This window comes from Apostichopus japonicus, chromosome 9 (genome assembly GCF_037975245.1).
Source record: "Apostichopus japonicus isolate 1M-3 chromosome 9, ASM3797524v1, whole genome shotgun sequence".
In the NCBI taxonomy this organism is placed as follows: Eukaryota; Metazoa; Echinodermata; class Holothuroidea; order Aspidochirotida; family Stichopodidae; genus Apostichopus; species Apostichopus japonicus.
This window is the reverse complement of record NC_092569.1, coordinates 15,240,001-15,264,198: the sequence shown is the minus strand read 5'-3', so window position 1 is coordinate 15,264,198 and position 24,198 is coordinate 15,240,001. Positions and strand designations below refer to the sequence as shown.

At 37.2% G+C, this 24,198-nt stretch overlaps 2 protein-coding genes across 2 annotated transcripts; one reads left to right on the top strand and one right to left on the bottom strand.

Moving 5' to 3' along the window:
• Positions 1 to 128: 128 nt before the first annotated feature.
• Positions 129 to 5,563, bottom strand: LOC139974045 (uncharacterized). Its single transcript, XM_071980960.1, has 3 exons — positions 5,267 to 5,563; positions 1,804 to 1,972; positions 129 to 630 (listed from the first exon to the last, which is right to left on the bottom strand). The coding sequence occupies exons 1-3, from the start codon at positions 5,405 to 5,407 to the stop codon at positions 371 to 373; spliced, it is 570 nt and encodes a 189-aa protein (XP_071837061.1). The 5' UTR covers positions 5,408 to 5,563; the 3' UTR covers positions 129 to 370.
• An 8,418-nt stretch (positions 5,564 to 13,981) lies between these two features.
• On the top strand, positions 13,982 to 24,046 carry LOC139974044 (uncharacterized). The gene is made up of 4 exons (XM_071980959.1): positions 13,982 to 14,114; positions 15,052 to 15,117; positions 20,822 to 21,573; positions 23,682 to 24,046. The coding sequence occupies exons 1-4, from the start codon at positions 14,033 to 14,035 to the stop codon at positions 24,000 to 24,002; spliced, it is 1,221 nt and encodes a 406-aa protein (XP_071837060.1). The 5' UTR covers positions 13,982 to 14,032; the 3' UTR covers positions 24,003 to 24,046.
• The last annotated feature ends 152 nt before the right edge of the window (positions 24,047 to 24,198 follow it).

Below are 24,198 nucleotides of genomic sequence, written 5' to 3'. Positions count from 1 at the left end.
AAACTCATTGTCATCCCATATGTTAAGTTCATGCATCACCTTTAAGTCATCTGTCTTTTTTCTCTGCGTGTCTCAATCCTCCCCTTCAGGTAGGTCCTCTGGTTGCCAGTTTTTGCAGCCATATGAGGTGCTGAGTTTACGCTTGTTTGTTAGTGCTTCATTCTGTTCACCCTCTACAAACAGGGGGTAACCAACATTTAGGTGAAATTTGCCTCTATTGAGATTGCTCATACGGTTTTCCAACTGTGTAAGAAGGGATGCATATCCACTACCAACAACAAGTCCTTCAATGTCATCTTTAAAGGGTTCTGGAAACTCACGAACGATCTTCTGTGCAATAATAGAAAGGTGCTTTCGTCCTGGACTTGACTCAACTTTCATTATATATGTCATTGCATAATATTCTGATCATTTCACGCCGATCTTTGGGAGTGGGTCTCTGTTTCTTCTGGAGTGATTTTGTGAGGCTTTTAGGCATTTTATCCCAATCAACTTTAAATGACTCTGCCCAATCTGCAATTACCACTGCTGGACTTGATCCTGCTGAACTGGGCACCCAGCTGCATCCTGGTGAACTGGCCACAGAGTCGGGTTCAGATGATTGTGAAGATGCTGATCCAAGCAACTTTTCTTTAAGAATGAAAATATGTCACATCAATGAAAGTAGATGATATGAAATGAATAAACAACCTTGATAAATTATTTCCTGATAACAGACATATATTGCATTAAGGTACTAGTTTTTTGGACACTCACAGAACACAATAAACACAATAAAATAACATAATATACACAATAAACAGGGGCAGCACTCAAGCTCTCAATCTATCGAATCAAGCATATCTTCAATTGGCAACAGGGGCATTCTCTGACAGGTCTGTTTCGGTTAAGTCGCTGCTTGTTTGTTGACGTAGGCAATGGCTTTGTACACATGTACACACCGTACCGTATGCCATATGGACCTTGTGCATAAGCATCGGACAAGGCGTGCTTCATAGTTTGTTAAGTTGTTGAGGTGTATTCTTATACTGTATGGAAAGCAAGCCATTGCCACAGTTCCCTGCATCTTTCAATCAGTATAGCCAAAGTGTGAAATTATTGGGGCAATTTTTGTTGATTATTGGTATACAAGTGTTTTTGGGGCAAAGTAACACTCATACATATCAAATTGTTGAGTCCATGGCGATATTTGGTCACTGCAGACGTTTGCGTAGTGCCCGCTTATTTGGACCCCAAAGTGGGGGCCAAGTATGATCCCAGAGTAGAGGTACTGTACCCCATACTAACCCATAGTGGTTGTTTTTCAAGGTGACCTTTAGCCTTGTCATACTCTCATATGAACTTCAACATACTCTACAAACAACATAGAACGTACGTTCTATGTTTAATTTGAATTGAAAAGAAGGGTTTCCTCTTTTCTTGTTGATAAATATTTTAGTTTGGATATGTGGTGTATCATTTCATTAGTTTGACCTGGTGTTTTCTATTTGCTCACTACTTGAAAACTGCTTAAAAAAAAGTTCAAATCTAATGTATAATACTAATAATTAACCCAGAAAATTTTCTTTAGAGAATTACAAAAATGCTAATGATGTACTATGAGACCAGTTTCCTTATTCAATTTGTGGTACCAGCAACTGTCTTAGACAATAAGAGAAACTTCTGTGTATCACATGTACTTACTATTTAGAAATGTTTCCATCTCCTCTTGTAACTTACTTCTTAACCTCCCCTTTCACCTCTCCATTCCTCAAAAAAAGGAGGATAATCATATTTAGAAAGTGCAATTATATTTCTGCTTACCTGCCTTGTTTGCCCATGCTATTAACAGCTTTCTCCTCTGTATTGGCTTCAGTACACTGGAAAGGTCCTCATCAGTGATCAGCTTGAGATCGCACACACTTTCCACACCAGCAGCCAGGAGCTGTTCAACTACTTTGTCCACCATTTCAAGTGGCAGTGAAGGAAGATGCTGCATTATGGATAAAGCAAAATCTTCAAGACAAATTGTATCATCTGATTGTTCTGACACGCTCATTTTAACAAGAGAACCTCAGACCTGAGTAATGGAAGTGAAGGTTTTAGTTCCTTCTCAATTCAGAATAATTCATATGCCACATTTGCTTACTATAAGTTTCTTTGTAAGGCCCATTATATACTCCTAGTTGTTCCATAATTGAGCTTGCACTCAAACATAGTTCTTTTTGGCTTTCAACAACTGCAAACAAAATGCAACCCAATTTAAGACTTGAAAAGCATGTATCAGAACACTGACATATTACAAAGAAACCCTTCTGGTAAGAAGTGCCAAACATCTTAACTCTGTCACTGATAACAGAATCATCAAACTTTGCATTTGCTGCCTGCAAAGCATGCTTTATTTCAGGCATGAAGCATTCTATATTGAGGGATGTGGCATTTTCAATAACCAATCTATCAGGATATATTTTCCCTGAGCTGTTATAAGCTTGAAAGTACTGGTGTTGATTTGCTAAAGACTGTGTAACATTGATGAAATTTTGTGCAGATCTGGCACAACGTTTGAAATAGGAGTGCTTACTTTCGAAGCATAGAGTCCACACTCTCATTAATGGTCCAAACTTAATAATTAAATCTGGATAGTGGCTCAGGAAATGATGTTTTGGTCTGAAGGGAGTATCAGCAAAGAGTTGTTTTCTCTCAGTCAAGTATTCCTCCATTATCACCCTTAAATATGCAAGTTGCTCATGTGAAATCTTTGGAGAACACACATACTCAACAACTTCTCGTAAAAGAAGAAAGAGTCTCCATACAAGGTCATTATGATCTTTAACATATGCACTCAAAATAATTGGAAGAAGTCTCAAAAGGTTCCAGTTTTCAACGGCTTGACCACCTAAGCGGTTACCTGATAAATTTACAAATGCAGGTTTATTGTTTGCATCGCGTCCTTGAAATTTAAACTGTACCATCGCGTCCTTGAAATTTAAACTGTACCAACATTATATTCAAATCTGCATATGTGAACCAATGTTTTTGTTTAATCCAGTATTGAATAAACATGGCTACATTGTAATCAACAACTCCTTCAAACAAGTCGTGCCCCAGGCATGGTGGCAAACCAGGTGCACACACATGAAAATACCTCAAAGAATTAAAACATGAATTAAATTTAATTCCTTGATGATGATTTTCTTCATGATCTTCAAGGTGTGCAATGCAAGAATCATACTCCTCCTTGGTTCTAGGCTTCCCAACAGCATATGGTGCGTTACATTTAAAGTCATGTGAAGTTATTAAACAGTAGCGGCACATGTTAGTTCCTGAAAAACTCTCAATGAAACCCCAACACAATGGGAACCTAAATTATCCCCTAATATACAAGACAGCGCACCTTTCCAGACCACCCCGTCACTTGTTTCTATTCCAACTTCCTCTAATGTTTTCAAATCATTTATCACTCTCTCAAAAACCTTCTGCTGCCCAAAGACCTTAAAATCAACTTCTTTACAAAAAAACACAAGCTGCATTGCATCAACAACAGATCTGTACTCAGGTTGGGTGTTTCCAAGTGTAAAGTACATTGCTAGTATTTTGTGTTTTATTCTTGCCGACCCAAGTGGGTTTACAATTTCAAATGAGTCTTCATAGAGAATGATGGACAAAGATCTTTCACAACTTTGAAACAAACTATTTTTTTTAAAAACTGTATCATCCACTATGTCAGTAAGAACAGATGAGTCTTCACTGTGATGCCTACTTTGACATTGTCCCAACACAAAATCATCCGAAAGGAGCAATTGAATGCTCTCCTTGATTGGAATGTAATGATAGTATTGCATTTTTTGTGCTGAATCTCTCCCTAGTGATATTGCAATTGGAGCAACAAACTTGAATGCTGATTTATAGTAAATTACTCTTTTCTACAGTGCTGCGCCTGAGTTTTCCTTTACAACTATAGCAATCCATGCATCTATCTCATTCATATAATCGGCTACACATTTGATACGTTCTTCTGCTAAACCCTCATCTCTCAATTTTTGAGTAATTTTCAAAACCTGATCTTGTTGACATAAACTGTGAATAGTTTGAAGCTCCTCAACAATCATTTGAATTGTTTGTGATGGAACAAGTTGTTTTGCCTGAAGTTTCAGAAGAAACAAGGCAAAATTTTGTTGAAATTGAAGCCTAGACTGACCTGTTTCTTGCACCCTACCTTGGCAATTGTTACTGTTTTCGAAATCACAGCTTATGTCATTTTCAATGACAAATCTATCAGTCTCTGTAGACACATCAAAGCAGTTAGTGTCTAGAGGTATATCTTGATCCAAAGAGCAATGATCACGAGTAGAAAGTTTGTATTTATCCAAAATGTTTACAGCTCACCAGTTTCTGTGACGTGACAAATGCGCTGTAAATGAACTGGTTTTTGAAAAATCTCTTTTGCACTTCTTATATGGACAAGATACAACTTGTCCTTTTCTAATATGTGCTTTTAAGTGTGCCAAATATGAGGACAGATCTGTGAGTTCTTTTTGACAGATTTCATACATACAAATCAATGACAGGTTAACTGACTGAAGTTTTGCTGCAACTGCTGTTTGCTTTTGAATATGGCGGTGATACCTAGTCACATGAATCTTCATTGCAGCAAAAGTTGATAGGGTATAGCCACAATTAACAAAACAACATGGAAATCTCACTCGAGGTATATTCCTATGGGAACTCACATGATCAACATAGCCACGGATAGTAGCTGTTAGTGTATTGCATATTTTACAGGTGTACATTTCTGCCCTGCTTCACTATTGATAATTTGAAAGAGACATGAATTATGCCTTTTCAAATTCAGCCATGTTCTAAAAGTCTAATTAACCTTGGCTAATCTAAAGACTGCATATTACATGCCAGATGAGAGCCAATATCATCCATGTATGCAGGCTACCAGCACCAATTAACTTACAAGTTACAATGTACCCACCCTTAAATCATATTAACCTAAACAACATGAAGCAAGGCTAAGCTTCACACGCACATATCAAAATGCACGGTAGGGTGACGATAGGTAGTCTAATACAGCGCCAGTGTTACTATAGTGATAGTCTAACTCTTAATTATCGTTCGTCTGGTCTACGTTATATAGGCAAACTAACGGTAGTACTAGGCTAGGCCCTACGGTAAGAACTAAAATATAAACTAACTTTTTGTTATGACAGGCTTTCAAAGTTGTTTTGTTGATTATGATAATGCAAATGTGGCATATGGTTAAAATAAATTTACCACTCACGTCTGACGAAGTACTCAATGAAGTCCTGTTCTGGTGTGGAAATGTGCGTAGCCTACTGGACAGCAACGGCAGTTGTTTTCCTCTCGTGTAGACGTACTTTGAAGCGCTGTAGTATTGTATTGTGCAATCTATACACTTCATACGTACGTTAATGCGAGATGCGATCAATCATAATGTACAGAACAGCGCAGCATGTACTGGACGTTCTGACATCGCGCGCCAACTTGGGTCATGTGACTGCATGCTGGACTGTAGCCAAGTTTTCCGGGAAAGCCAACGGCAGCCGCCCAGAATGTATCAAAAGAATTCCCGCCTGTGCGCGAGACGTCGTAGCTGTTACAGACACGTTGACGCCAATCATCGAGTTAGACCGGCTGGGTCGAATGGGAGGAGGGGTTGAAGGGGGGGGGGCGGTTCAGATGAATGAAATGACATTTACTGTACTAGACATATTTAACAACATTTTGATACGTTCGGTGACCCATTTAGCTATAAATAGCTGCATGTGTGTGACCCAGTGATCGTACATTGAGCACACGGAATTGTCATCGGTTCATGTTTTACTGACAATACAAGTTAACATAAAATAACAATAAATTAGACTACATCTTGAAGGCTGGGCATTGTATTCTTGGCAGCTCACAGCAGTTATTGTTTTGATAGGATTTCGGAAGTTGTATACTCCTTAAACAAACGGTAAACCAATTGGAACAGTACCATCTGTTGTAAAATTATGTTTTCATTAGTTAACACGTTAGGCATTTACAAATAATTCGTTTCTAAAACTCTAAATGGTTAGATTTCACATATTTGACCTACAGACCCTTCAAAGTTACCTTTCACATTGGTTTCGTTCGCTGGATAATTAAGGGTCATTGATGAGCCTCACGGGGTTGGGGGTTGTTGCTCAAATGTAACACTAAGGCAGAAAACGACTGTAGGGACAAAGTTAACTGGTAATTGTGGGTTGAATCATGGAGCTATCGGTAATAGCTTCATGGTTGGATTTCATTCTTTTCTTTGCCAAACGGTAATGTTACTGCACAATGGATTTTGTTGTATACCATTGTATATTGGTAACGTGTTCCACCTTCAAGTATATTTTCGTATAACACTCTTCAAATTCCAATTTACATGCATTAGATTGCAAAAAAAAAAAAAAAAAAAACTTATTCTGTAAAGTACATGACACATATAACGTCTGTAAAAATCACATAAGTTTACATGTAACTGACATATTCTGGAAAATTTTACAGAATTATCCTGTAAATTTTCATTGGAGGGAAAAATACTACAATTTTTTGTAAACCACTTGCTGTAACATAAAACGTCTGTAAAAATCACAGAATTTTACATGTAAATATTAAAAACTGACATATTCTGGAAAATTTTACAGGATTTTCCTGTAAATTTTCTTTGGAGGGAAAAATACTACAATTTTGTGTAAACCACTTGCTGTACAGAAAACGTCTGTTAAAATAACAGACGTTTACATGTAAATATAGAAAACCGGCTTTTTCTGTAAAAATCGACAGGAATTAACTGTAAATTTACAGAAATTTTTAACAGTGTACTACTACTTATAATAATAAGTATAATAAAAATAAAAATATAATAACCATAATATAATATTAATATTAACAATATAATAAAAAATAACAATAACAATAATATTATAACGTTAATAATAACAATAATAATAGTAAGAATAATAACAATGATACTTATAACAATAATAATAACAGCTGCAACAATAATAATACAGTTGTTATTTAGCACATAAATTTAAAAAAAAACATTTAAATGCTCTTAACAAGTAAGAGAAAAAGAGAAGAGTAATAACAGTTGAAAAAGCAATTTTAAACAGGTAACATTTAAGTTTGGTTTGAAAGAAGAACTGGTGTGATGCATGCTCTTGTTTCCGTGAGAGGGAGATAAGACTAGCTGCATGCAGAGGTTTGCATTCGCTGAAAGTTTTCAGATGTCTTCAGATGAGTGGTAAACCGATTCGGAGATTTTACCGTTTTTTTTTTTCTCATGCACAGGACACTCCACGGAATAAGTTATTTATATGGGATGTAATGTTTAAGATAGCACCGAGATTTGCTAGCAGATTTTGTTGATTGTGATTCGAAACACCCGCACTAGTTAGATGAGTAATATGGGAGACGTTCAATTTTGATATGACATACAAAAATTACCATTTTTGAAAGTTATAATACCATCTTGAAAATACTGCATTACTTGAAAAAGACCGCGCCTCCACATAATTTTGTGTACGGGTTAACACCGTTTTGTACTGATTTATTATATTTGATTTTTCAAGTTCTGTCAGGATGGTTGGTTCCCGTGTACATAAGTCGTAAGCTTGGTTTGGTTTTTCTAGGCTTCTGTATATTTCCTTTCTGAATGGTAATGAATGAATCTATAGTACTCGTCGCCGTTATTTACATATAACAGAAAACTACTTAGACTCACGACGAGCACACATAAAATTACGGCAGCTTATAAGAGCCATGAAGATAAAATGAAGAAATGAAGATCTCTACACTTATAGGTTGATAATTTTCAGGAAAATGTTCAGATAAATGGATAATATTATGTAAAAGCTGCAATAAAGAGGTATTACCTAGCCGCGAAATATACACCACCAGGTCCGACAAGATGAAGCGATATCTTGGCTTTTCGAGAAGATTAGGGGTCAGGTAGATGCAATCCTTGGTGACCTGCGGTCAGTTAGGCGGCACGGGGAAATATGGGATGAAATATTAATTTTTATTATTTTTTCATTCACATAACATAGACGGAAGAAAATGAAGACACAATTTTCCTGGCTCTCGTCGGCTCTTATGATATCGGCAGCGGATAACTGTCCACCGAGATGCCATTGGTGGCAGTAACAGTAATACCGCATGGCAATACAGACCTCTGTGGTGTCTCTTGAACTATATTACTGAATAGTATGGCAATTGCAAGAGTGTACAGACTACTTGTTATTAAAGTGAGACGAGTTTTTGGGGATATTACTGATGACCTTTCATTTGGCTTGAGTTAGTTTCGATCTCGTGATTGTGTAATCGAGCAACATAGGTTCATTATGATGATGTCTCAGCAGAAACGTTGCAATACCGGTACAGTGCCATCACAGCACGGATAAATGGGTTAATTTAAGACTGTTACTGAATTCAGTCACCAAGAAGCACAATAAGCTACAGTTGTCAAGAGATGGGACAACAATGACAGTTCGTTTGCATCATGAAATCTTAAAATCTAATTCATAAAATGCTTATCATAAAATCTAAATCTTAAAATCAAAACTCCAATAATCTTAATCTTAAAAATCATAAAATGTAATCATAAAATCATAAAATCTTCATCATAAAATCACGAATCTGAAGTTGATAAATATCACAAAAACTGAATATTTTAATAAAATAACGATGTACACACAAACGCGCATAATAAATTATGGTAGACTTCAGACTTATACTTCAGAAGACCCTCAGAAGGTCTCCGAAGAACCTTAGAACAAACCAGAACAAAACAAGAGAAGACACCAGCAGAACCGAGAAACCTTTAAAGAGGTCAGAAGAGTCCAGCATACACTAGAAGACGTTAGTTGACCTTACAAGACCTATGAAGAAGACAATGGAAGACCTCATAGACATCAGAAAACATGAGAAGGCTCTAGAAGACATTAGAGGACTCTTAGAGGTCTTCAACAGATATTCGAAGACAGTTAACACCACTGACAAGACGATATAATACCTTACAAGACCCAAGAAGACCCTATAACAGCCACAGGAGACCGCAGTGGACATGATAAGACTGAAGTAGACACCGGAAGCTGCTGAGAGGATCTCAGAAGACGTCAGGAGACACAAATAAACTAAAGAAAACACCAGTACACACGAATACACTAGAAGACCAGACGACTTCTGAAGACACTACAAGACATCAGAAAACAAAAGAAGCTCTTTGCGTCCTTTTCTATGATTTTCTCAACCTCAATGACCCCATGATGCCATAACGACATAACTAGCTTATCTATTCAAATCTAACTTCAATTGGTGGAATAAAAGTAAAAAACTTTGAACGTTGATTTCTCGAAGATATTTTCCGTTAGGGTCGCAGTAAACCCCGCCCATAATATGAATATTTAAGTTCTATGAACGTCTTTGAATAGTGAGATAAATAATTTTCATTTTGCCTGCGTCGGAAGCAACCCAGTACACCAATATGAACTACAGGTAGCATACGCCCATTAAAGGCCCCATTGACTTACACACTAAATCACAAAAGTAATGTGGTCTCTAAGTCTAGATAGAAGTTCTCACTAGCTGGATAGCTGACAAGTTGGCCTTTCATGGCACCATCAATTTTCCGTATCATGACCAAGCAGTTTTTTTGCTATCCGAGCCTGAAGTTTTCGTCACTAGTCTTGTAACAAACCTCTTCACTCAGTAGTAAACAATACTCATACGCTGCTCCTGTATGGGAGGCCTAAACGGGTATAAAGTTGCCTCAATTGACCCAATTTTTGCACCACATGTGTTTACATTCATGCTCTATTGCTCTTCAACATGCAAGCCACAAGAAACTAGATCCTGATTTATAACGTATCAGAAAAAGATGTTTTCCTACTACATTTTGGCACTTTTTCCTGAGATAGGAGAACATCCGGGCGGATTGATATAGACTCTAATAGGAGTATGTCACCTTGATAACGACCCAAATTTTTCGGATTGCTGTACATGTATCTACTTTAAGCAACGGCTCATAAATAAACATATTAGCTATTGACTGATTGGTTGAATTCAAACTAGTGTAGAGGGGAGATTGTATGCGATTAATTTTAATAGAGGAATGAGTGCCTTCTAAACACGTCTTTTCGTGTCTTCTAATGTCTTTTAGTGTCTTCGAGTGTTTTCTAATGTCTTTCTGTGTCTTCAAAAGCCAATTTAGTAAATTGAAGTAAATTGTTACAAGAGCTATATAAATATCTCACACTTTACGGTCTCTTTAAAGTAACCGGCCCTGATAGGACGAGATAGTTGCAATTGATTTTTAAAGAAATCTCGAGATCACTGACTTTAATCACGTTGGAAACAAAACCTTATTTGTTCTTTCAAGATTATAAAACCAGAACTGGCGAAATTAAAAAGGTTTCTACATATCTAATTGCAACTAATTAGTATGATTTAAGAGAGGGACAAATAAACAGCACATGGTATTTCAATTCAAAGTTACATTTATTTCTCATATTTTTGTGCAAGATTAATACAAAAATTATTATATAGAGCATAGTTGCGAAATGAGGGGAAGGGGGGTGGGGTTGTTACACCGAACCTTCTTTGTCTGGGTTTCTGATCCAGTCTTTAGGTAATATTTTACATCAGGGTGTGAAGAAACCGTCACGACCATTTTTTTCAAGAAGTTTATTGTGAGCAATCTAGTAACTTTAACTGTAACTATTATCGATGGCAAGCCGCAAATATCGAAAATGCAACAAACCTGTATTCCCACTGAGACTGCCCAGTTGATTCACTTTGTAGTTGTTGCTTTCAGATTCTATTCGAAACTGGATATTTAGCATATTCAGCCGATCTATTAGAAGTATTGATGTCAAAGCGAAGCTTGTAGTTTCTCTGGTTCGTCAAGTAATGAAGCTTTTCGTTCCTAACCATAAGTTCTCGCTGGCACCAAACGCTTCTTTGTACGCAGTCCAGTTTTGATAAAAACTAATAGAGTTATCGGTACGACGTTGAAACACCTGAAAAGATAGAGGATACAAAATAATGAAAGAAAGATAAATATGGGAGTAGTTGAAACATGCTAACAGACGTGGAGATAAGAGCAGTTTAGCATTGAAATATCATGATTTTTTTTTTTTTTTTTGATATTTTTATGTAGCAACGTCCGTCTTCGGAATGCGGTATGCTAAGTGCGACGTCAAAGAAAGGGTGTAATTTAAATCAAAGTGCACATTAAGCATAATTAAAGTGATTTCTTCTATGATCACATGATATACGTACTGCGTGTGTTATGCTACGGGACATACATAGAATCGTGCCTGTTGGTTCAGTAGTGACTGCAGTGGCTGGTTGCTTTGATTCTTGCATTGTCTTAACTATAGTAAACAGTATAGAAAGGATGTTTATGGACAATTTTGCATAATTTTAAATGCTGTAAAGTGCGTTAAATTAAATGGAAATAGAATTGTGTTGAATTAAGCCCTCTTTCTGGTTATTTTGCACTATAGTTTGGACTATAGACATACATATCTTGTTTCGCAAGAAAGTGAATATCATAAACACAAATAATTAACACCTTAATTTTTAACGTTTACCCCTCTAACCAGATCATAATATGTCCGTGTATCATAATTTACAAATCGAGTGGTCTTCGTCATGATGTTATCTTAACAGACCACACTGTAGATAAGCGCATGTTTAAAAAGGCTGTCCTTATAGGAATAATGTTGCTAATAATGCGAAAATTGTAACCAATAACAAATTAAACAACATAGACGAGACGAAACGAAACGTCAAAACATAACTTTAGTCATTGGTATCAGTTCTCGTACTGGAAACCCGAGTCAATATGTGCTCTACATGTTACAATATTAGGAACGTCGTCTCGGTATGATGGCCAGTTTTGTGGTATAACTTTAGATAACTAATCCATTTGGCAGTTTTGTGACGTTGTTTTCCCGGTAAAAATATCTAGAACTAGACTACAGCTCTGACAAGAACTATAACGTAATCAGTCAGTCAATTAATAATGTGCTGTGTAACGACGGCGCAAATTAAACCAAGATATGGGTATGGCGTTAGGGAATATTTGAAGTCTTTACAAAATTTGAATAAAAAGCAAACGGTTGTGTTTTCAACGACATTTGATGATATTATATTTGGATGACTGGTGTATACATTCTCCCGCACATTGCGACACCCCCATTTGATCGCTAACAGCAGATGAATCGATTTGTTGGATAGTCTGCCTAACTTATTACGCGATAACAGTTAGCCTAACCTTAGACTTAGCCTTGAGTCTGCACTAACGTTTCGGATCAGTCTACGATTAAAAGAGGTCAACTTTACACTTTAACACACCGAATATCGTACGCAAACTACAGTATACTCTGTATTATATATATATATATATCTTATAGATCAAAGGGTGATGAAACACTCAAACCCGACCATTAAGTAACATAGGATTGTCATTAATCAATAGCCTTAGGAAATGTAAACACAGCATATATCTATATACCACTTGGTGACTATAATATCACAACAACTCCAAATAGACATATGTTAGTAAAAAATATAGATAGGCCCATTGATAGTTTATATTTTCCAATCAACTAACTGTTACCTAGACCGCGACATAATGTAGGGATGGGAAATTATTTAATTATTCAAGAAGCTCAAAGCACCATAAAAGTGAATTAATCTCGAAGAATCCTTGCTCGAAATTTGCAAGATTTGGTGAAAGCTGCCTTTCTCACGCTGCTCTGGTTTCACAAGGTTGACAATTTAAGCCATTAGCAAAACTTCAAGACTGCTGCCATTTGTCTAAGAATGATGTGATATAGAAAAGTGGAATTCTAAATAGTTAACCGAGCAGAAACAAACTTAGAACAGAACAGAACAGAATGTACTCTACGTATGCCCAAACCCATCGACCAATACAGCCTGACAACTCCACGGGAGACTTAAATAGTCTAAACACATTGTTATTTTGTTAATGATAAAATAGAAAGAAAATGGCAAACGTAATTCTTATTATCCTGACAAAGATACTTCCGGCTTCCGTCGTATCGATGATGATAAGTGCCAGATTAAAAATAAATGAAACAATTTATTTCTCTTCATTGTGTTCTAAGTTGACCGTTCTACTTTGTCATTGATGTTCTCCGTTAGGCTTTGATAGACCGGGTTAAATGCTGTGATGTCTTTAATATAGACTACGTAACTTTTTCTCAACAAATATATATGTATTTAATTTAAAGCTGCTTTGACGAATCGAATAAGTATCAACACCAGAGCACGAATTGTACAACGATCTTGTGATTACGTCATCGACGGTATTAATATCAGTGACGGAAGATCAGCTTTAGTCAATTAGGTTTACATTTAGTTATCTTCATTAGAATTAGACAATAAATCAATCTTCCAGCAATATGTAACGTATACTTATACAGGAGATAAAACTTGGCGTATTATACCTTGAGATAGCAGACATGGCTCTTTTCTCAAATTTCACAATCTATATCTTTAATCGCTCCTCCTTCCTGCGTTTTTTTTTTTTTTTGTAATTTGAGCAAAATATAAATCCCACTATAGATATGGTCTTAATCGTTCCTGTCAATACAGCGCTGTTTTATTTATTGGCAGTTTGAGAAGGTAGTTTTTGAATTACTACCCCTACTTTGAGTAAAGTCGTATTTCATTACATATTTAAGTAACCTTATTGACAAACAATCTATGTTTCATTATTCAAATATCTAGCCAGCCAGCCATGTTATTGTCTCCTCCCATCTTATTAAATGATTAACATTTTAGCCTCCCACGATTCGTTAAAGTTACCTACTGCGCAAAGATTTGAAAAAGAGACCCAACCTTTAGTGAATTGATGAATATGCATGAATCTCTTAATAGCTCGACAACATATGGCAATTTAAAAAACATGACATAGTACATCAGAATATGTACCGAACATTTTGAATCAGACTGCTCAAATCTGCGAACAACTAAAAACATGGCTGTTAAAGAAAATAGCATATGTTTCCAACACCTTCTTATTTTCATGGCATGTTTTGGTACATCTTTAGCAGCAGGCAGTGAGTATTCTTTATTTATATATTTTGTCCGTTCCTTATCATGCATTTTGACAGCTGAAATAAAGTAAACATGCATACAGTCAGTAGCTTGAAACCTAATTCATTTACGATAAATAGAAAAAGAACCAGCAAGACTCCGATGAAACTGTAGCATAATCCACTTCTATTTTCAAATAATAGAGTTTGTTCTGTCAGCAGTGATGTGACGTTGTGTATATGGTGTAATTGGGTGATTGCTATACTCTGTTTTTTAATCGGAATTGATTGTAATCGGAAATTTGGCACAAGTATATTAAGGTATGACAAGAGTAAGTTTGTAGACGGAAACCTATATATCAATTTATGTAATAAATATATTTTTTTTTTAGACAGGCTCTCTAGTGGATAAGCAGTTTGCTAACAGTTTTATTTTATTTTAATAAATAATAACGAATAAAAAACGTACTTTATGTTTATTAAAGAAGGAATAAATCAAAGCAACTCAGATATTTGACTGCATTGGTTATTAATAATAAAAAAAATTTTAACACAGGCTCTCTAGTGGATAAGCAGTTTGCTAACAGTTTTATTTTATTTTAATAAATAATAACGAATATAAAACGCACTGTATGTTTATTAAAGAAGGAAGAAATCAAAGAAGCTTAGATATTTGACTGCATTGGTTATGTGCACAATAAAAATAAACCACGTAACAGATCTGGAACATCTTTAAATTCAAGAAATGAGTTAGAAACAGATGTAACTACACTTTCTACAATTTGAATTCAACATTCTGAAAATAACAAATTATGCTGAAAGCAAATCTGATCCTCTTGAAATGGTAATCCACCCTTCCGCTCCCACTCCAATCCTCCCGAAACGCGGACATACTCCCGTCACAAACTTGTAATCATTAGTAAAGTCCCATGTGCCTTTTGTTTTGTTATTTCGATTTTAGGATTGTGTGAATTTGCGGAGAAGTTTCCTGGTGTAGGAGGAAGTTGTTACAAAGGTCCAACAAATGGTAAGACTTTCATTTTCTATAGTTTAACTAGATCTTGTCCTAAGTGATCACCACATAATATACATATTTTCCATTCATTTTCTCGCTATAGTTAAGGTTAAATTACTAACAAGAAAACTTTATAAAAGTTTATGGAATTTTGCTGAAATGGATGCGATCATCTCTTTTCTCTTATTTTTCCCCTGGGGAACATTCATAGAACCAACAGCTTGAATCATCGGTTGAAAAGATATATTAGAGATGTAGGCTACATACATTGGAAACCAAGGATAATAAGCGTTACATACTAACAATACGATATATATATATATATATATACACACACACATTCTAAGTGGCGATTGTATCTAAGTGGAGATTCTACACACACAAAAAAGTAGTTTTTGTTTACTGTTAGCACCTGTGAAATAGGCGCACCCACACCTTGAAAAACGTTTCTTAAGATTATCATTCGATTCTTTATCTCTCGATGACGTGAAGTTGTACCAAACAGGTACAGCATAGATACCTCTGTTAAAACATGACACGATTTATGCTAAAACTGGAGACCAAATAATGCACTCTACTCAATATATTCCATATATGACAATTTAAAGTCAGGTTTTCGCTAATGCGTATCCATAAGTAATCAGTTTTCGATGTTGTCTCAACCTCTGATGCATTTATTTTAACACTTTGTGATCTAGACGACAAGCGCACTTCATATTTTATGTTAATGTTAGCAAAACACCATTCCTTCCAAGTTTTTGGGAATGAGCAATAGGTCCTTTCGATGGTTTGTTGATTTATATCATTAACATATTGCTGATAATTGAAATGATGATCGACAAATGAAATCTTGTATATGTTGCATGATAATGCAGTGTCATAAGCATATTTTGTGACTGAGAGATGATCGTTAGATTTAATTTCGTCCGTGTATAAAGCAAACAGTAGAGCAGACAATGGACCCAACTTTTATAGGCCTTTTCTAATTTAACTTGTCGTTAAACCTGTCGTTATGAAATGAGCTATAGCCAACTTAATAGCCATGGATCAGTAATAATTCCAGATTAATCTTTAATTAACTTGACCGTATTGAAGAGAAACCAGGAAAAGCACCTTTGACATAGTGTTTAGCTTGTTATTCAATTGGGACACAACTTCATGGATACGTAAAATTACATGGTACATCTTTTCTGTAAGCAAATTGACGTTTATCCCCATACTGATTAAAACCTAACCATCAATTGTGGCAGCAGAAGCTTTTGCATAATGTTAAATACAATACTCGCTAGGCTAGGGATTTCACTATTTTGGAAGCTTTCCTGGAAATTTGATATGTATATTGGGACTCATTCAGAAGAGAACATGTAAATACGCACCAAGGGATGTTGTCCGATCCACAAGTAGTAAGCTTAATATCATAGTAAGGTTAATATCATAAAATGTTCCACCTCTTTCCTGGTCAAATTAACCGACATTTCCTGGTTGGTGCTAATACTATCCTGGTTAATATCATAAAAACAGGTCATAGGAACTGGGGGGCTGGGGGCGCCAGCCCCCAGTGAAAACATGTGGGGCGGAAGTATCATTCCGCCCCCAACCCCCCCCCCCCGATCCGCAAGTCAGAAAACCCCTTTTTCATTTCCAAATGAGAAAAAAATCTCATTTGGAGCACCAAATTGCATTTAAGGCCAGGTGAAAATGCAAAATTCTTTACAAAATGGAGTGGGAGTTGAAGTGTGCAATATTGCACCAAATTGCATCTGAGGCCACCTGGAAATGCAAACAAATTCCAAAGGGCCCTTAGACCCCTCCTCCAGGCCGGCCATCATTCTTCAGCCTCCCCCCCCCCCACTCAAAAGTACCTTCCTTAAGTTGCAGTGCATTCAAATTGAGTGAAAGCAAAACATAAATTATAAAACAACATCATCAATGTTACTGATAGCTAACTTTATTGGCATCTCCATTACTTTTGAATTTTGAGTACTAAGTGAACTTTCGCAATTTTTGTAATACATCTAATGTGAGGCTTACATTATTACAAGATTTGACGAAATTCGAACTTATATAAATAACCGAAATCTTGTTTTGTTTCTAACTCCTTGTACAAAACATAAATAAATTTGAAAAGTACTACAAACCAACGTTACAATTGTCGGGATACGGCCAATTGGAGTTCGATTTAGCACCTTAGCATATTACTAAGTACCCGGTATTGCATATTTAAGGTGTAAAGAATTGAAAACCCATTCCGTATTAAGCTGCTGAAAATTTCCATAGCAACGTCCCTGAATGAAAAGTATGGTATATCATAAATCCTTACAAATATAATGATGGTCTCAAGCAGTACATTGTGCGTTGAACTTTCTACTTAATCAACCATGGAGGGTATTTATTACCAAGATCCATTTTTTTGATCAAGATCAAGATCCATTATTTATTACCAAGATCCATTCGTAAGACTTAGATTAAACTGATGGGTTTTCAATTCAGATTCTTACACCACACCTTAGGAACCAATCGGCTTTTAAAATAGCGGCTTCTCCACTCTGTACTTTTTGCAATATTGAAGAGGAAGCTATTGAACATTTATTCTGGTCCTGTCATGTGACGTCTAATTTCCTTTTAGCTTGCGAACAGAATTTTTTTGGTAGACAGTTTATCTGCTCAAAAAAAGATCTTTTCTTCGGTAAACTCGTAACAGGTTACGACCCATTGAATTTTTTTATCCTTCATATCAAATACTTTATCTTCAATTGTAAACAAAACAATGTTAAGCCTGACTGCTGCAATTTCTTCTTTAAAATGAAATTCATTCTTAACGTTGAGAAGCAAATTGCCTCGAAGCGAAACTCTACTAGCTCTGCTCGTAGAAAATACATGGCATTAAAGACTTGCTTTTCTCATTCAATCAATGAACTTTGCAACTCTTGACTTAACCTCTGCTTATCATCTATGTTTTTCTGGATATGTTTACATATATTCACTGGCGGATCCAGGACCTTTGTTTGGGAGGAGCCAAAGTGGCATTAGAGTGATATGGGGGAGGGGTCTAAGGGGAGGGGGTGCCCCCCTCCCCATTGGAAAATTTTCTATTGCTGAATGCCCTCAGATGCAATTTGGTGCGACAAAAGTGTACAATGGTGATGTTAATTTACTTCTAAAAAAAATGTTTCCCAGGTGTAATTTTCTAAAATATTTATAAAACAAAGTTGGGATCATCTTTCTCAAGAAATTTTATTTCTCATAGGTTATAAATTTCTTACAACCAGCCTGTAACTGCAAAATGGTGTTAAACTGTAAATCCTCATGCTCATACATTTACATAGCTCCCAACTCTTGAGAAGGCAAATGCTGGTCCATGCCACGAATCGCCGTCCTGGGGAGGGGTATAAGGGGAGGGGGTGTCCCCTCCCCTTTTGAATTTTTTTGGAATCCTGGTGATGCCTACATGTAAAATGGTGGCACTTAGAAAGGCTTTTGTCACCCAAATTTTTCTGAGAAATATGCATTTTTTTGTGTGTAACATCAATAAATTGAATAGTAGGTGATAATTCATTCTTTCCCGTGGCATGAAAATGTTCGCTGCTCGCCCCAATGAAAAGAATTATAGGCTAATTTGAGGTTCAAATGATGCTGTAAAGGAGGTTTTATACTCTATTATGCTAAATGCTAAAGAAATGATGGTTGCTAAGTCAAAATTTGATGCAATTTTTTTATGTATACTTGACAATTACAATGCGGTTTTTTCGGACGCTTGTGCGGGTCAGCGGTTTTTGGTGTTAGAATGCGGGTTTAATTCCCGCGAATTTCGGGTCAGTTGGGAGCTCTGCATTTAATTTTAAACCAGAAAACGAAAAAGTTTAGACTAGTCCAGGCGCGGCGGAACGGAAAAATTATTTGGGGGGGGGGCTAATGTGTGGAGACTATCTAAGCGGAGCGCCACCATCGGTTGGCGCGGAGCGTACAATAAAATTTTAGGTTTTTTCAAACCCCCAGATGGCCGGAAACGGCACTTCCTGAGTGTTTTATGCTGCGAATACCTAGCCCTAAAATATGGGTCTCAAGCCTACAATTTCTCAGATTGCATTAGAAAGTCTGCAAAAACATTGTAATTTGTATATTCGATGGTGTTTTAAGAGAGTAGCTATTACTCGTAGTGTACTCGCAAAGACGTTTTTGAGTGTAGTAAGGGCAGTGGCGGAGCTAGGGGTATTGGTCGGGGGGGGGGGGCGCTTTCGACACTATCTAAGCGGAGCGCCACCACAGGTTGGCGCCGAGCGTACAGAAAATTTTTGAGTAAAGATACTCTATAGATTGCAGGAAATGACCCATTCCGGGCCTTGCTAATTTACAGATAAACGGAGAATAAATAGGTGTCATTGCCATTTTGTCGGAAAATTACACCAACAGAATATGACAAATGTCAATAGGTAGATGAGAGCGCAATAAAATAGTCAATAATCGCGAATAAGTAAAAAGTAGTGAAAAGCTGAAAAGGGCGCCAGCAGTCCCTTTGAGTCCGTCAGGGGGGGGGGGGGGGTTGCATCCGCCCCCTGATCGTATGGACGCTCCACCACTGAGTAAGTGGATGTTGGAGAACTGGCTGAAATGAGGCAAGTCATTGTCCTAAGACGAAGTTGTGTTGCGCTTACCGGTATACTCACACTCACTGCTTCCACTTTTCACGGGGCGTGAAGACGCGGTTGGGGTGAAAATGTGGTCTATAGCCAGGGGACGGGCCGAGGGTCCCCCAGCATTTACTAAAATTATTACACCTATATAGTATACGTGTGCATCGGACAGATCGACAAGTATGCATTGAAAAATGGGCAGATGCACGTTTCGGAGCCTTGGTAAATATTGGGGGGGGGGCTTATCATGCATTTGCCCCCTCAACTTTAGCCCCCCAAGCCCCCCCCCCCGGTTCCGCCACCACTGGACTAGTCTACCACTGCTATTCCTCTCGATTTTTTTAAATTTCCAATCATATGATTTAGCGGATGTTCGAAAACACTTTTTGGCTCACCTTTGGGGGGGCCATGGCCCCCCTTGGCCCCCCCCCCCTTGGATCCTCCAGTGCATATATTTCGGTATAAGTGGAGACGAAGAAATACTCAATTCAGAATCAATTTTCACATTATGTTAATAATTCCTTTGTATCATTCAGATGACATACCTATGTTATTATCAGAACTTTAAATATAATCGTTGTACCACATACTTGTTAAATAATCGTGAATAAATGTTCTTTACTTCATGTAAGGGGGTGTGCAATACTCTTCCGTAAAATAATGAGCAAATATTGCATGGACTCGGGTGCATAGTTCTTTCATATTTCATGGATATTGTTTTAATAATCGTAGTTCTTGGTATGTTAAAGATGACACGGAACATTGTTTCATTGGTGCTTCAAACTATTAATAGTTTTCATGTGAGTGATCTAACCATAAACGTGTTGCACTTAAACCTAACATTCACATTGCAAAGATACTATTCTTATCATCTCACGTTAGGCTTATGGATCACGTGATCATTTGTCCTTAGTATAACTGTAAAACCAACCAGGCGGTTGCTATGGGAAAACCTAAACAAATACCATTGTTTAAAAGAAGAAGAAAAAGTTAAACAAAAACTTGGCAGTATCCATGATAATAAAGGGTTTATGAATGAAGTAACAATATCACTTTTGTTTTTCATCCACTGAATAATCATACAGACAGGCATGACACCGACTCCTCCCCAAGCGACACATTCTCCACTTCAACTGACACCATCTCCACTTCAACTGACACCACATCCTCCCTAATCGAGACCACCTCCACTTCAGGTGCCATCATACCCGTGTCAACTGATATCTCTTCTTCAGATGACACCGACTCCTCACCAAGCGACACCATCTCCACTTCAACTGACACCATCTCCACTTCAACTGACACCACATCCTCCCTAATCGAGACCACCTCCACTTCAGGTGCCATCATACCCACATCAACTGACATCTCTTCTTCAGATGACACCGACTTCTCCCCAAGCGACACCATCTCCACTTCAACTGACACCACATCCTCCCTAATCGAGACCACCTCCACTTCAGGTGCCATCATACCCACATCAATTGACATCTCTTCTTCAGATGACACCGACTCCTCACCAAGCGACACCATCTCCACCTCAACTGACACCATATCCACTTCAACTGACACCACATCCTCCCTAATCGAGACCACCCCCACTTCAGGTGCCATCATACCCGCGTCAACTGACATATCTTCTTCAGATGACACCGACTCCTCCCCAATCGACACCAGTTCAATTAACATCATCTCGTCTTATAATGACGAGATTCATACTACCACTATTCCTGTCTGCGATGACGGGATGGTGAAATGTTACAATGGAAGTCGACTTGGCTGTGCGATGCTTGAGAAATGTGTATGTAATCTTACAACTGCAGACACCATCATTTCGGTGAGTTTTAAGTAATTAAGTTATGAATGACATCGTGTTGATCTTCACTGAGGTTCAAAAACAGAACAAATGAATGAATAGGAGAGACGACTTTAAAAAAGAATAATCCCGAGGCAAAATGTATTTTAGACTTATTCAAGAAAAGAACATATTTTAAACATCTTGATGAAATTTGCATTAAATTCCTTTATTTATCGTTTTCGAAACCCTTTTGAAATTGAGGTGCTTTTTTATACCAAAAGTGACCATGAATGCAAACAGGTATGGTGCCATAGATTCACACACAGACCAATTTCTAATAGACTTTAGACCTTCATTGAAATTTTCTTCAAACTATGGGTTGATTTAAGAACACATGACTTATATACAGCCATTTGAGGATATTGATTACATCAGATTCCCTATACAGAAAAGTTTGAACTCCAACTCAAGCTTAAGATGATAAATTTAAAAAAAATAAATAAAGGAAAAGAAAAAAAAACATTAGCTGTAGGTAAAAAATTGTGCAACTATATATATAACATGTAAGAATTGCATGCATCAGGATAATGCCTCCCATTATGTTCTCATTTGTTTTCATTAGCAAGTTTTGATACTTTCATTATTATTTCTACTCACGATTTTTTTTAAATTATTAATAATTTAAATATATTATATGACACTAGTATAATATAGAGACTGTTATGAACCAAAAGTAACTGGCATGCATAGGCGAATGAGACGGGAAGGGGGGGGAGGGGCTGGGAAGGGGATGCAGTCACCCAAACCAAATATTTTTGTCAAAATTCGGGCAATATGATGAGAATTTTTCGGGCACCTACTGAAAGAAAAATAAATTGTAATGTGTTTTTCAATGGTTAAACTAATATTATTATAATCATGATTATTGTAACGACTTCCCCAAAAATTATATCCAATTTGGAAGGGTAATAACACGGCAAATGATTTGTAAGTCATTGGCATGCGATGTAATAACCGATGCATGCCTATATGATATGCACATAAACATGTTGCGCGAAAATGTTGGTTATATTTTTCGGGCAAGTCGTTACAGCCCCCTCCCCCACCCCCCCCCCCAATCAAATTGGGCTCCTACACCTATGTTGGCATGTGATGGAGGCAGGGACGCGACCAACATTTTTGTTATTGGGGGGGTGGGTAAGATGTTATGTTGTCCTAGGATGGAGTAGGGAGCTGGGGTGATTTGATAAAAGTGAGGGCGCCGGAATGCAAAATGATGTTACTGTGTAAACACCTTTAAAGAAGCGTCAACTGTTAAAGTTGTACTTAAGTTATACATACATTTTAATTGTTTACCCAGTTTTTACTGAACGCAATGATTTCTTGTTTGTAATATGCTGCCTATCTATGTGTGTGTGAGGGCTACCACATCCTAGGATGTTGGGGGGGGGGGCTAAACCCCCTTAGATGTAAACGTGGTTCTGTCCTATGTAAGGGAGTTGTTGATTTCGATTAGTTGACATATCCGTTGCGTGTTTAACCAACCATAAAGACAGATCAAATTTAATCAACGTAGAGAGGGACGTAAAATTTGTTGCAGAAAGAGTAGGCTCATATGAAATTACCTTTACATGACCCATTAATCAAGATTACCTTTACTCAAATTGCGCTAATTATTTTAAAACAAGAAAATTTGTTGACATGAGAATAGTGGCAATTACTTACCAGGGGGCAACCACGTGTACTTTTGGGGGAGGGTATTAGGGAGCTCAGCTGCCCCACCCCCTCCTACCCCTTCCCCCTACGGACAAATTATTAAAAACGAACAGTGATCAGTACATTCCCCTCCCCCCCCCACTCCCGTGTGCAATCTAAACAGTTGAAAATTATTTTCCCCCAGTTAGAAAATGGTGACTGATGTCTGCGTCGACTGTCTGGAAAACCACCATATGCCTCCATAGTTATAAGTCGACGGATATATTTTATGCTCCCATCCCTCCCCTGACCCTCATCACCCTCCTCCTACATTCCCCCCCCCCCCCCTCTTCCCTTCCCAGAAATGATAGATAATTAAAGATCTCTACGTGCGTTTGATAATTTAGAGTTAATAATTGAACTGTGCCGTTTTCGCCTCCTTACTTTCTCAGTTTGGTGGGTTCTATGTCAACGATAACTGTACGAGCAGGGCTCACTGTATCCATGGCAACGTCACTTGGGATGACGAATACTTTTGTAGCTCTGATGCAACGTGTGAGGAAAGAGACAATGTTCGCAGATGTTATTGCGTGGGTGGTTACCATGGTGATGGAAAGACATGTACACGGCACACCAATTGTCAAGATGCATATAATGCTGGCAAAAGAGACGGTGGTATCTACATTATTAAACCAACTAACTGGTCTGGATCACCATTTCCAGTTTATTGTAACATGACTGACGGAGGAGGATGGACGGTAATCCATAACTGACCCTATTTTACATGTTTATTTCTATCACATTATGTCTAGTACGGGGAATGGCCATCGATGAATGTAAAACAAAACGACTGGCTATATATATATATATATATATATATATATATATATATATATATATATATATATATATATATATATATATATATATATATATATATATATATAATTATTATATAGAAAATTTTGG

What these genes read in the sequence shown, in the direction of transcription:
- LOC139974045 (XM_071980960.1), bottom strand. Translation starts at nt 5,407, where the DNA reads ATGAAGTGTATAGATTGCACAATACAATACTACAGCGCTTCAAAGTAC. An exon ending in CATTGAGTACTTCGTCAGAC is followed by an intron (nt 1,973 to 5,266) that starts GTGAGTGGTAAA and finishes TCCATAATGCAG; the next exon opens with CATCTTCCTTCACTGCCACT. An exon ending in AGCATGGGCAAACAAGGCAG is followed by an intron (nt 631 to 1,803) that starts GTAAGCAGAAAT and finishes TCATTCTTAAAG; the next exon opens with AAAAGTTGCTTGGATCAGCA.
- LOC139974044 (XM_071980959.1), top strand. Translation starts at nt 14,033, where the DNA reads ATGGCTGTTAAAGAAAATAGCATATGTTTCCAACACCTTCTTATTTTC. An exon ending in TTACAAAGGTCCAACAAATG is followed by an intron (nt 15,118 to 20,821) that starts GTAAGACTTTCA and finishes ATAATCATACAG; the next exon opens with ACAGGCATGACACCGACTCC. An exon ending in CTGCAGACACCATCATTTCG is followed by an intron (nt 21,574 to 23,681) that starts GTGAGTTTTAAG and finishes TTACTTTCTCAG; the next exon opens with TTTGGTGGGTTCTATGTCAA.